This window comes from Gekko japonicus, unplaced genomic scaffold, assembly GCF_001447785.1.
Source record: "Gekko japonicus isolate JY-2015 unplaced genomic scaffold, Gekko_japonicus_V1.1 scaffold915, whole genome shotgun sequence".
Lineage (NCBI taxonomy): Eukaryota > Metazoa > Chordata > Lepidosauria > Squamata > Gekkonidae > Gekko > Gekko japonicus.
This window is the reverse complement of record NW_015173149.1, coordinates 152,727-166,845: the sequence shown is the minus strand read 5'-3', so window position 1 is coordinate 166,845 and position 14,119 is coordinate 152,727. Positions and strand designations below refer to the sequence as shown.

The 14,119-nt window shown below is 50.8% G+C and overlaps 1 protein-coding gene across 2 annotated transcripts in view; it reads left to right on the top strand.

Annotated features, from left to right (window-relative positions):
• The window catches only part of KLHL18 (kelch like family member 18), a 75,649-nt gene that overhangs the window by 48,817 nt on the left and 12,713 nt on the right, over positions 1 to 14,119 (top strand). For both annotated transcript variants that reach the window (XM_015422350.1, XM_015422348.1), the window contains exons 4-6: positions 3,825 to 4,023; positions 5,619 to 5,779; positions 11,258 to 11,394. In XM_015422350.1, coding sequence (XP_015277836.1) covers positions 3,825 to 4,023; positions 5,619 to 5,779; positions 11,258 to 11,394 — 497 coding nt within the window. The remainder of the gene's footprint in view (positions 1 to 3,824; positions 4,024 to 5,618; positions 5,780 to 11,257; positions 11,395 to 14,119) is intronic.

The following is a 14,119-nucleotide window of genomic DNA, read 5'->3' as shown; positions in this document are numbered from 1 at the left end:
GGCATAATCTTATAAACCTCGATCACGTCACCCCTCAGCCGTCGTTTCTCCAGGCTAAAGAGCCCTAAGCCCCTTAACCTTTCCTCATAGGGAAAGTGTTCCAACCCTTTGATCATTCTAGTTGCCCTTTTCTGCACTTTTTCCAATGCTCTAGTATCCTTTTTGAGGTGTGGTGACCAGAACTGTACACAGTACTCCATGATGACTGTCAGCCGGAATCCAGCATTCTGTCTGCTGCCCCCTAACAAACCTGTAGGGTTTTCTCTTTCTCCTTCAAAAGGAATCCCTAACTACTACTCTGCAGTCCTCTATTTGGTTTTATTCAATGGGGTTTGCATTTCATCATCGATCTTCTGTGCAGTCGCACATGGGGACGACTGAGAGGTGAGATGATCACCATCTTCAAGTACGTGGAGGGCTGCCATCTAGACAAAGGCCCATCCAGTCCAACACTTTGTATCACACAGTGGCCAGAAATACCAGTGCCATCAGGTGGTCCACCAGTGGGGCCAGGACATTAGAAGCCCTCCCACTGTTGACCCCCCCAAGCACCAAGAAGACAGAGCATCACTTGCCCCAGAGCCCCAAATCTATACCTTGTGGCTAATAGCCACTGATGGACCTCTGCTCCATATGCTTATCTAATTCCCTTTTTTTTCATCACAAAACTTTTATTTTTGGATATTGTATCACATTTAACATTTACTTACACTTTTCAAATATCCTTATTTCCCTTCCCCCCCTCCCTTAGTAGTGGCTTCCCGCAGTGCTCTACCCATTTTCCCTTTACATTTTTTTTATATTTACTTCAACATTTTAAACTCTATTATAAAAGGGAACAGCTTTAATGCAAAAGCTGTTCTGGCTATCAGATGTTGATCCGTGGTGGACTTGTGTTCGAGTTGTTGAATAAAGCTAAATCTTTGCTGAATCACTTTCCAACTACTTTGTTAAGTGAGCGGGTCGCCTCAGTGCTCAGTTCTTGTGGCCCTTTCTTGCACACCCAGGGAAATGCTGATCGCCACTTGGGGGTCAGGAAGCAGTTTTTCTCCAGGCCAGTTTGGCTGGGGATCCTGGAGGGGTTTTTTTTGGTCATCTTCTGGGCGTGGAACAGCGATCAGTGGAGGTGGAGGGAGGTATTTATGAATTTCCTGCCTGGTGCAGGGGGTTGGACTAGATGACCCTGGAGGTCCCTTCCAACTCTACGATTCTATGAAAGGCTGGAGAGTTTGGGACTTCTTGGTGTAGAAAAAAAAGGCAATAATGATGGGAATGACAGAGGTCTGGAAAAATTTGTGAGGGGTGGAGAACTTGAGGGGCAGTGGGTTCAGGATAGAGGAGAAGGAAATAACTTTTTAAATGAGGGAGAAGAAGGAGGAGGAGGAGGAGGAGATTGGATTTATACCCCACCCTTCACTCAGAGTCTCAGAGCGGCTTACAAACTCCTTCCCCTCCCCACAAGAGACACCCTGGGAGGTAGGCGGGGCTGAGAGAGCTCTTTCCAGAACTGTCCTTGAGAGGACTGCTCTTGTCAGAACTACGGCTTGGCCAAGGCCATCCAGCAGCTGCAAGTGGAGGAGTGAGGGATCAAACCCAGTTCGCCCAGATTAGAGTCCGCGCACTTAACCACGACACCAAATAAATAAATGTGGAACAGCAGTCACTGTGGGTGTGGCGGGGGAGGTATTTGTGAATTTCCTATATTGTGCAGGGGGTAGGACTATAGATGACCCTGGAGGTCCCGCCCAACTCTATGATTCTGTGACTGCGCATGAGCAGGCCTTCCATTGGATAGGCCTTTACAGCTAGAACGGAGGCAAAAGAGGTACTGAAGGTAGGGGGGACGCTGCTGTGCTGGAGCATGTGGTCCCTTTGGTGGGAACAAGCTTCTGGCACCCCTGGAGGCTTCTACCTGTAAAGACCTATCCTATGGCAGGCCCACTCATGCGCAGAGTCCCCATGTGGGCCTGCACAGAAGATACTCAATAAACAATAGTTACTGGTAAGTGCAACCTCGTTTTATTCTGGGTTGGTGATGGTGGTCTTCAGGGCTCTTTTTGTAGAAAAAGCCCAGCAGGAACTCATTAGCATAATAGGCCACACCCAACAGTAGAAACTCATTAGCATATTAGGCCACACCCCCGACATCACAGCTCATTAGCACATTAGGCCGCACCCCCATGTTACCAGAAGTGTGGTCGTCCAGCCATACCCACCTTTTGCTTCTTATTCTGTTGACCTTGTCTGTTGTCCAAACCCAGGGCTTTTTTTGTAGCAGGAACTCCTTTGCATGTTAGGCCTCACATCCCTAATGTAGCCAATCCTAATGAGTTTCTGCTGTTGGATGTGGCCTATTATGCTAATGAGTTCCTGCTGGGCGTGACCAACTTGGGAGCCAGCCGGAACTCCGTTCCTCTGCGTTCCTGCCCAAAATTTCCCCTGTGGTCTTTATTATAATTGGCAGGCTGAAGGCGTCTTATCTGTGCCTGGTGGTTGGGATGGAGGAAGGGGAGCGCTCTGTAGAGAGAGGAGCGGGTCACTCAGTCTCAAGGGTGAAGGGCGGGCTTTCCCCGATGGCACCAGTTTCCCCGAAATGCAACGCTTTGGCTTCTCCTTTGCAACAAATGCTAACCATTCATGTGTACAGGAGAGAGCAGGGGCCAGGGGGACTCAAGGAAGCGATGGTCCGCCCTCTCCTGAAAAAAACCATCCTTGGACCCGACTGAATTGGCCAACTATCGGCCGGTTTCCAATTTGCCCTGGCCCCAAGGATGCCAGACTGGCTATTACCAGATCCAGGGCCTTTTCAGTGGTGGCTCCACACTGGTGGAACGAGCTCCCGGAGGACATCAGGGCCCTGCGGGACCTCTTACAGTTCCGCAGGGCCTGTAAAACAGAGCTCTTCCACCAGGCCTTCGGTTAGGAGCCACCACTGAACGAGCTACTGAACATCTATTACTGGCAATTTCTTTGGGATAGTCATACGGGGCCAACTACAACGATCGCCATCTGCACTTTATTGTTTGTATGTAATCTGCACTTTATATTTTATTGTTGAATTTTATCTGTTTTTGTTGTAAATTATTATCGTACGCCGCCTTGAGCCTGCTTGTCAGGCAAGGCGGGATAGAAATCGAAATAAATAAAAATAAATAAATAAATAAATAAAAGGGGGTGTATTCAGGAACACCATCCTGGAATGAGATGGAATATTGGGAGCTGGCATTTGCATAAGTCCTTTGTCTAGTGGACATGCAGCCAGGCCAAAGCCTCCTTCTTTTCTGGTCCCACTGGTGGACCTCCTGATGGCACCTGGGTTTTGGCCACTGTATGACACAGAAAGTTGGATGGGCCATTGTCCTGATCCAACATGGCTTCTCCTCTCTGTAATCTCAGTGCTTGGGAGGGGGGGCACAGTGGGCTTCTGGAGTTCTGGCCCTTCTGGTGGACCTCCTGATGGCACCTGGGTTTTGGCCACTGTGTGACACAGAGTGTTGGACCGAATGGGCCATTGGCCTGATCCAACATGGCTTCTCTGATGTTCTTCTGTTTCTCCACCTGATACACATGAAGCTGCCTTACAGAGAATCAGACCTTTGTTCCATCAAGGTCAGTATTGTCTACTTAGACTGGTAGCGGCTCTCCAGGGTCTCAGATGGAGGTCTTTCACATCACCTACATCCTGGTCCTTTTTAAGTGGGCATGCCGGGGATTGAACCTGGGATCTTCTGCATGCAAAGCAGAGGTCCTTTTGCTGAGCCGCAGCCTCTCAACCTCTGTGCTGTTTCTTGTCTGGTTGGGTTTTTTTGGCATCGTCCCGGAAGGCTCCACCCAAAGAACTGCCTTGGAGTGCGCCAGTTTGCCGAAACCATGATGTGTGCCGTTCTCTACGACGCTGCCAACAGCTTCATCCACCAGCACTTTGTGGAAGTCTCCATGTCCGAGGAGTTCCTGGCCCTGCCCTTCGAAGACGTCTTGGAGCTGGTGTCCAGAGACGAGCTCAACGTTAAGCTGGAGGAGCAGGTATGGGCTGGCGGGGCCGGAGGCAGTTCTCGCCACCAGGTCAGTTTCCTGCTTGAAAGGTTATTGCGCAGTCATCCGGAGGGTGGGCTGTGGGTCTTGAGTGCCAGAGGCATAACATCCAGATCGCAAGATAGAATCATAGGATGTTAGAGTTGGAAGGGACCTTGCAGGTCATCTAGTCCAACCCCCTGCACTCTGCAGGAGCACAGCCAAAAAATAGCCCTACAACATACTCGAAAGATGGTAGTCCAGCCTCCGCTTGAAAGCGTCCAGCGAAGGAGCCTCCACCCCCTCCCGAGGCAGACTGTTCCACTGCTCAACCCCTCTTACAGTTAGGAAGTTTCTCCTGATATTTAGCCGGTATCGACCCCCTTGTAATTTCCACCCATTAGATCTAGTCTTGCAATCCGGAGCGAGAGAGACTAGATCTGCTCCATCTTCTACATAGAATCATAGAATGTTAGAGTTGGAAGGGACCTTGCAGGTCATCTAGTCCGACCCCCTGCACTCTGCAGGAGCAGAGCCGAAAGAGAGCCCTGCAACATACCCAAAAGATGGTCGTCCAGCCTCCGCTTGAAAGCGTCCAGCGAAGGAGCATCCACCACCCCCCGAGGCAGTCACAGTCCCGCTGTACACAACATTGGTCAGGCTGCACCTGGAGTCCTGTGTGCAGTTCTGGGGGCCTCACTTCCAAAAGGAGGTGGACGGAATGGAGCGGTTGCAGAGGAGAGCGATGAGGATGATTGGGGGCCTGGAGACTAAGAAGCCCTACGAGGAAAGGCTGAGGGACTGGGGAATGTTTAGTCCGGAGAAGAGGAGGTTGAGGGGGGACACGGTGGCTCTCTTCACGTCTTTGAAGGGCTGTCACTTGGAGGAGGGCAAGGAGCTGTTCCTGTGGGCAGTGGAGGAGAGGACTCGAAATAATGGGACGAAATTAAGGGTGGGAAGGTTGTTGCTGGATATTAGGAGACACTTTTTTGCAGTAAGAGTTGTGCAACAGTGGAACCGGCTGCCTGGGGAGGTGGTGAACTCCCCCTGACTGGCGGTCTTCAAGCAGAAGCTGGACAAACCCTTGTCACGGATGCTGTAGGCCAGTGATGGCGAACCTTTTAGGGACCGAGTGCCCAAACTGTGACCCAAGACCCACTTATTTATCGCAAAGTGCCGACACGGCCATTTAACCTGAATACGGAGGTTTTACTTTAGGAAAAACAACTCATACACTAACTTAAGATGATCCAAACAAAGTAAGGAAAGCAATCCCAAAGGCTTTCATTGACTTAAAATTATTTGGCAGAGAATTCGACACTTGAATGATGGTCTGGGCCTGGCTGGGGCGATGGCACGCGTGCCCACAGAGAGGGCTCTGAGTGCCGCCTCTGGCCCCCGTGCCATAGGTTCGCCACCACTGCTCTAAGCTAATCCTGCGTTGACCAGGGGGTTGGACTAGATGGCCTCTATGACCCCTCCCAACTCTGTGGTTCTAGGACTGCCAGAGCCCAGCTCCACTGGGTCACCTGGCCCGACACGTCCCGAGGCAGGGCGACTCGCACCCAGAGCATTCCTCCCCGAGCCTCCCGCTTCTCTCCCGGCAGGTCTTCGAAGCCGCCCTGGCCTGGGTGAGATACGACCGGGAGCGGAGAGAGGCCCGCTTGCCGGAGCTCCTCTCCAGAATCCGCCTGCCCCTCTGCCGGCCTCAGTTCCTCACGGACCGCGTGCAGCAAGACGACTTGGTCCGCCCCTGCCACAAGTGCCGGTAGGTGCAGCCGCGCGGGGAGGGACGTCTCCTTGTTTGCAGGGGCGGGGCGGAGAGCCTTCTGGCGAGGAAACACGCAGGCAGCAGCCAGGCGCAAAGCCCCCCAAACGTGAAATCCTTTTTCCACTATGCAGGCCAAACAGAGAGGGGAGTTCTCCTCCAGATGACCCTGCCAGTGCAGACGGTGGAAGTAAGAGCCTTGTCATCATTCTCTCTCTCTCTCTCTCCTCCTTCTCTGTCCCTTCAAGTCCAGGCGGACGGCGTCCTCGGGAGGTGCCGCTGCCGAGCCACAAAGCTCTCCGTGGCCTGAGACTTGTCTGCCTTAGAGAGGACCCCAGGAGCCAGTTTGGTGTCGTGGTTAGGAGCGCGGACTCTAATCTGGGAGAACCAGGTTTGATTCCCCACTCCTCCACAAGCAGCTGCTGGTGCAACCTTGGGTCAGTCACAAGTTCTCTCAGAGCTGTTCTCTCGAGGGCAGTCCTCGAAAGAGCTCTCTCAGCCCCACCGACCTCACAGGGTGTCTGCTGTGGGGAGGAGAGGGGAGGGGAGATCGTAAGCCGCTCAGAGACTCCTTTGGGTAGTGAAGGGCAGGGTATAAATCCAATCTCTTCTTTCCTCTCTTCTTCTGTTTGTTGAGAACCAGTTTGGTGTCATGGTTAGGAGCGCGGACTCTAATCTGGGAGAACCAGGTTTGATTCCCCACTCCTCCTCCACATGCAGCTGCTGGTGTGACCGTGGGTCAGTCACAAGTTCTCTCAGAGCTGTTCTCTCAAGGGCAGTCCTCAAAAGAGCTCTCTCAGCCCCACCGACCTCACAGGGTGTCTGCTGTGGGGAGGAGAAGGGTCGGGGAGATCGTAAGCCGTTCTGTGACTCCTTTGGGTAGTGAAGGGCAGGGTATAAATCCAACCTCTTCTCCTTCTCCTCCTCCATGGCTTGAGCCCTATCTACTTTGTCCAATCTACCTTAGAGAGGACCCCCTCATCAGCATCTTTCTCTCCGTGCAAGCTGCTCTCGCTGTTGTGCACAGAAATACAGTGGAATGCCAGCGTACACCACATCAGGGAGTTGTTTGGTCTGCTTTTGCGCACATGCAAGTCCTCCACCTCCAGATGTGATCAAGGGCAAGAGGGAATTAGATAAACCTATGGAGCAGAGGTCCATCAGTGGCTATGAGCCACAAGGTATAGATCGAGCCAGTTTGGTGTAGTGGTTAAGTGCGCGGACTCTAATCTGGGAGAACCGGGTTTACTTCCCCACTCCTTCACTTGCAGCTGCTGGATGACCTTGGGCAAGCCGTAGTTCTGATAAGAGCTGTCCTTGAAAAAGAGCAGTTTCTGTCAAGAGCTCTCTCAGCCCCACCTACCTCACAGGGTGTCTGCTGTGGGGAGGGGAAGGGAAAGGAGTTTGCCAGCCGCTCTGAGACTCCTTTGGGTAGTGAAGGGCAGGGTATAAATCCAATCTCTTCTTCTTCTTCGTCTTCTTCTTCTAGAGCCAGTTCGCTGTAGGGGTTAAGTTGTTGTTGTTCAGTCGCACAGTCGAGTCCTACTCTTCGCGACCCCATGGACCAGATCACGCCAGGCCTTCCGCCGTCCTCTAAAGTTTGCTCAACTTCATGTTCGTTGCATCTATGACACTGTCTTCTTTGACCTTCAATCTTTCCCAGCATCAGGGTCTTCTCCAGTGAGTGCTCCCTTCTCTTTGGGTGGCCAAAGTATTTGAGCTTCAGTTTCATTCTCTGGCCTTCCAGGGAACAGTCAGGGTTGATTTCTTTTAGGATTGACTGATTTGATCTTCTTGCAGTCCAAGGGACTCTCAAGAGTCTTCTCCAGCACCATAGTTCAAAATAATCTATTCTTCGGCGCTTGGCCTTCCTTATAGTCCAACTCTCGCAGCCATACATGACTACTGGGAATACCATTGCTTTGACCATGCGGACTTTTGTTGGCAGGGTGATGTCTCTACTTTTTATCATGCTGTTTAGGTTCCCCATCGCTTTCCTCCCAAGGAGCAGGCATCTTTTAATTTCATGGCTGCAGTCACAGTCTGCGGTGATCTGGGATCCCAGGAACGTGAAGTCTGTCACCACTTCCACGACTTCCCCTTCTATTTGCCAAGGAGTGATGGGGCCGGATGCCATGATCTTAGTTTTTTTGATGTTGAGCTTCAAGCCCACTTTTGCGCTCTCCTCTTTTACCCTGAGCAAGAGGCTCTTGAGGTCCTCTTCACTTTCTGCCATCAGAGTGGTATCGTCTGCATATCTGAGGTTGTTGATCTTTTCCCCAGCAATCTTAATTCCCGCTTGTGATTCATCCAGGCCAGCATTTCGCATGATGTACTCTGCATATATATTAAATAAGCAAGGCGACAATATACATCCTTGTCGTACTCCTTTTCCTATGCTGAACCAATCAGTTGTTCCATATCCGGTTCTAACTGTCGCTTCTTGGCCCTTATACAGGTTTCTCAAGAGACATGTGAGGTGGTCTGGTACTCCCATCTCTTTAAGGACCTGCCATAGTTTGTTGTGATCCACACAGTCAAAGGCTTTAGCATAGTCAATGAAGCAGAAGTAGATATTTTTCTGGTACTCTCTTGCTTTCTCCATAATCCAGCGAATGTTGGAAATTTGATCTCTAGTTCCTCTACCTCTTCGAAACCCAGCTTGTACTTCTGGTAGTTCTCTATCCACGTACTGTTGAAGCCTAGCTTGTAGGATCTTGAGCATGACCTTGCTAGCGTGTGATATGAGTGCAATTGTGCGATAGTTTGAACATTCCTTGGCATTGCCCTTCTTTGGGATTGGAATGTATACTGACCTTTTCCAATCCTGTGGCCACTGTTGCGTTTTCCAAATTTGCTGGCAAATGGAGTGCAGAACTTTAACAGCATCATCTTCTAAGACTTTGAATAGCTCAGCTGGAATAAGCCACAAGGCATAGATAGGAACTCTCAGGTTGGGGCAAGGGATGCTCTGTATTCTTGGTGCTTGGGAGGGGGGCAACAGTGGGAGGTCTTAAAATGTCCTGGCCCCACTGCTGGACCTCCTGATGGCACCTGGTGTTTTTGGCTACTGTGTGACACAGAGTGTTGGACTGGATGGGCCACTGGCCTGATCCAACATTGGCTTCTCTTATGTTCTTATCGATAAACATATGGAGGAAGTCCATCAGTGGCTATGAGCCACAAGGCATAGATAGGAACTCTCAGGTTGGGGCAAGGGATGCTCTGTCTTCTTGGTGCTTGGGGGGGGGGTCAACAGTGGGAGGGCTTCTGGTGTCCTGGCCCCACTGGTGGACCTCCTGATGGCACCTGGATGGGCCATTGGCCTGATCCAACACTGGCTTCTCTTATGTTCGTATGGATAAACATCTGGAGCAGAGGTCCATCAGTGGCTCTTAGCCACAAGGTATCGATAGGAGCTCTCAGTCTGGGGCAGGTGATGCTCTGTCTTCTTTGTGCTGGGGGGGGGGGCAACAGTGGGAGTGGCTCCTAGTGTCCTGGCCCCACTGCTGGACCTCCTGATGGCACCTGGTATTTCTGGCCACTGTGTGACACAGAGTGTTGAACTGGATGGGGCATTGGCCTGATCCAACACTGGCATCTCTTATGTTCTTATGTTCTAAAACAAAACAAAAAACCACATACGTGATTTTTGTTTTGTTTTGCCCTTGATCAGACCCTGAGTGGGCAGGGATGGGTATCGGGCTCTGTTAATTCCAGGATTCTTTTCTCTGGCACTTTCGGTTTGCAAAGAGCTTCCTTTCCCTTGTGAGGTAGGTCACCGTTATGCCCATTTTGTGGAAGACAGAACTGAGGCACAGTGTGCCTTGCCCCTTATTATCAATGTGGGTGCACCATAGGTCTGTGCGATATCATCTGCTTTTTATCTTCTTCTTTTTTGCCTTCTCTGTCCTAATGATTCCTAATGGTAGAAATTATCAGAGAAGCCTGCCTTACAGGGCTGGTGTAGTGGTTAAGAGCAGTGGATTCTAATCTGGAGAACGGGCTTTGATTTCCCACTCCTCCACATGCAGCCAGCTGGGTGACCTTGGGCCAGTTACAAGTTCTCTCAGAGGTGTTCTCTCAAAACCAGTTCTCTCAGAGCTCTCTCAGCCCAGCCTACCTCACAGGGTGTTTGTCTGTTGTGGGGAGGGGGAAGGGAAAGGAGATTGTAAACTGCTCTGAGACTCCCTTGTGTAGTGAAGGGCGGGGCATACATCCAATCTCTTCTCTTCTTCTTCTACAAGGGAAGAAGGCAGGTTGGGCAAGGAGGGCCTTTGCCCACCCACTTCTTTGCAATGGAAATGTATTTATTATTTAAATTTGTACCCCATGTAGAGAGCCACAGAGTCCACCCTCCAAAGCAGCCATTTTCTCTAAAGGAACTGATCTCTGTAGTCTGGAGATCAGTTTTAATTCTGGGAGAGCTCCAGTCCCTATCTGGAAGTTGGCAACCCCAGCTAATCAGGAGGGGGATGGAGTTCTTTCTGTAGGGATATGTCTGCTGTTTGAGATCTCCTGTGGTTGGATGGTTCCTCTGTAAAAAGAAAAAAGGATGTACAGAACTGTACCTTAAATAACACTACGCTAACAAACTCAGATGGCTGTTTATTTGCTGTCCCACTTTCTTGTGATTGAAATAGGTGAAATTATTTACCCTGATCCGTATTCCACTGCAAAGAGTTTAAGTACCCTACCTGAAATAGCATTCGCAGCCAGGCTGGTCCTTACGATATCACTGGGGTTTTAGCAACGCAGATGTCGCCTGGCCATTGTGCACTGTTATGTCCTCTTTTTAAAGAAATCGTTTTTTTAAATAAATTTTTATTATTTACAAGTGTAAAACAGAAATACAACCCACCACCAAGACACCCACAACCCCACCTGAGCTAAGACAGAAAAGTGTGAGCCAGAGGCTAAAAAACTGTCAGCTAGCTCACTCTAACTCAGCTCAGAGGGAACACTGCCTGTGAGCAAAAATTCTACTTTGTGAGCTACTGGTATTAAAACTGTGAGTGAGCGATTTGGCTACTGCATAAATTGCCTTGCTGTGGAGCCCCATCCTTCCTGAGCAAAGACAAAAATGTGTGAGCTGGAAGCTAAAAAACTGTGAGCTAGCTCACACTAACTCAGCTTAGAGGGAACACTGCTCCCAAGCTCCTAACCTCCGGCGCTGGCACCAATGGCGCCCCATCGAAGGTTCCGGAGCGGGATCCCTACCCCCTGTCCGCCCGACTCAGGCACAGGACCTCCGTCTTCGTCAGATTCAGTTGGCTCAGTCTAAGCCAACCAGCCACGGCTTGTAACGCCTGGTCCAGGTCTTCCGGTCTAGAGCCAGACCGGCCACCAAACATCAGATAGAGCTGGTTGCCTGTCTCCTTGTATCTTCAACCGCGCCGCCGTCTTCATCCTTTCCCTTCTCTCTCTAAGCACTGAACTCATTAGGCTTTTTCCCTGTGGCTTGGCCTTCAATCTCAGGGACCTGGTGGACGAAGCGAAAGACTACCACCTCATGCCAGAGCGCCAACCGCACCTCCCGGCTTTCAAGACCCGCCCACGCTGTTGCACCTCCATCGCGGGCCTGATCTACGCCGTCGGAGGACTCAACTCTGCAGGTATCTTTCAACGGCATAGATGGCTTGGAGGGGGGTGGGCGTTGGAGGAGAGGCCCGTGGCTGGCCGCTAGTCAGGAGGACTCAAGGGAACCTCCATATCCAAAGGCAGTAAAGGCATCCTATTCATTTGCCCTCTGGGGCAACTAGTAGGCCCCTGTGTGAGACAGAATGCTGGACTAGATGGACCCTCAGTGGTCTGATCCAGCAGGGCTCTTCTGAGGTTCCTATCAGGGGAAGGCCTTGGCCTCTCTGCCCTGTTGTTGGCCCTCCAGAGGAACTGATTGGCCACTGTGTGAGGCAGGATGCTGAACTAGATGGACCCTCAATGGTCTGATCCAGCAGGGGTCTTCTGAGGTTCTCATCAGGGGAAGGCCTCGGCCTCCCTGCCCTGTTGCTGGCCCTCCAGAGGAACTGGCTGGCCGCTGTGTGAGACGGGAGGCTGGACTAGATGGACCCTCACTGGTCTGATCCAGCAGGGCTCTTCTGAGGTTCTTCTCAGAGGAAGGCCTTAGCCTCTCTGCCCTGTTGTTGTCCCTCCAGAGGGACTAATTGGCCACTGTGTGAGACGGGATGCTGGACTAGATGGACCCTCACTGGTCTGATCCAGCAGGGCTCTTCTGGTGTCCTTATCAGGGGAAGGCCTCGGCCTCTCTGCCCTGTTGTTGCCCCTCCAGAGGGACTGGTTGGCCACTGTCTGAGATGCTGGACTAGGTGGACCACTGGTCTGATCTGTCAGGGCTCCTCTTATGTTAAGGTGGGGGAATATCCCAAGCCCCGTGGGGTTCTTTTCAGTGGATGGATGGAGACGGTATAGAGAACTCAGGCTTCCAGAGGAAAAGGACCAGAGAGATCAATTGCTTAAAACTCAAACTGTTTATTGACTCTTTAAAACTATATACAAGTAATACTCAATACATATAAAAGTAGTACTTGATACAGTGGACACTCTTAGAAAGCACAAGGAACGTTCCTGGACGCCAGGACCAAGACTCTCACGCATGCTGGTGGGGTGTCGGCCAAACAGCCCGGAACAAAGCCCAAAGCCACATTTTTATGCCCTTTCCAGTCTGTAGGAACCAATGGAGACGTCAATCCAGAATTTACTAGGCCAGCCCACGGTAGGGTGATTACATGAATTTCTGCTAGGGTGAACTTTTGCCTAGATATATTTTATTAACTGCGATGTCAGCAAGACCCAGACAGCTACGGCATCTCCACAGCAGGTATATGTTTAGGCTATGAGAGAATGGGGCACTTGGAGAACGGGGAATGTCAGATACAAATTCAGACAAGAGTGCATTTACAGGGCAAGGCCTTGGGTTTGACGCCTAGGCTGCCAGCAAAAAAGCAAAGGCTTACTGGACTTCAGAACCAAGAAACCAAAGTCAGTTATAGCAAAACCTACATAGCATAGAAAAACATAAGAACATAGGAGAAGCCAGTGTTGGATCAGGCCAGTGGCCCACCCAGTCCAACACTTTTGTCACAGAGTGGCCAAAAATACCAGGTGCCATCAGGAGGTCCAGCAGTGGGGCCAGGACACTAGAAGCCCTCCCACTGTTGCACACCCCCCCCCCAGCACCAAGAATACAGAGCATCACTTGCCCCAGAGTCCCTATCTATACCTTGTGGCTAAGAGCCACTGATGGACCTCTGCTCCATGTGTTTATCCATAAGAACATAAGAGAAGCCAGTGTTGGATCAGGCCAGTGGCCCATCCAGTCCAACACTCTGTGTCACACAGTGGCGAAAAATACCAGGGGCCATCAGGAGGTCCAGCAGTGGGGCCAGGACACTAGAAGCCCTCCCACTGTTGCCCCCCCCCCAAGCACCAAGAATACAGAGCATCCCTTGCCCCAGACTGAGAGTTCCCATCTATACCTTGTGGCTAAGAACCACTGATGGACCTCTGCTCCAGATTTTTATCCATAAGAACATAAGGGAAGCCAGTGCTGGATCAGGTCAATGGCCCATCCAGTCCAACACTCTGTCACACAGTAACCAAAAATACCAGGTGCCCTCAGGAGGTCCACCAGTGGGGCCGGGACACTAGAAGCCCTCCCACTGTTGCCCCCCCCCCCAAGCACCAAGAATACAGAGCATCCCTTGCCCCAGCCTGAGAGTTCCCAGAAAGGCCCAGGCTCCTGGAACCCCAAATTCTGCAACAGTTTACTCCGCCGCTTGTATGCCAGAAATGCATGTAAAGTGATCTCTTTGGAGACATCTGTAAACTGAGCTGTGGTGAGTTTTCCCACGGACCCCTGGGAACTGTGTTTTAGTACTGACGCCCAGAGCTTTAAGACAGGCAGAGGTGGGGTGAGGGTGGAATGAGAACTGACATGGGTTCAGTGGCCTAAAGGGGAACTATCACCCCCCACGAAGCAGCTGTTGAATGTCTTGGGGGCAAGGTCACATATGCCAGCTCGAACAGAGAATTTGCTCCAAAACCCATATTTTCACAAGTAGTATTTTTGTGGAAGGGAACGTTGCTGAATGGGAGCCAGTCTGGGAAAGACCCCTTTCTTTCTTTTTTAAACAGTTTTACTTTTATTTTATAGCAACTAGACAAACAAGCTAACAGTAACCAAGACAAAACAGATCTGCAACACAAACATAAAATAGGAGAATCTAACCCTGAAGTGTCTCTTTAAGTTTTTCTCTCTAAACACAAATACGTTTCTACACCCTTATAATGTTGATTTAAAATTTTGCACGTATTACTATC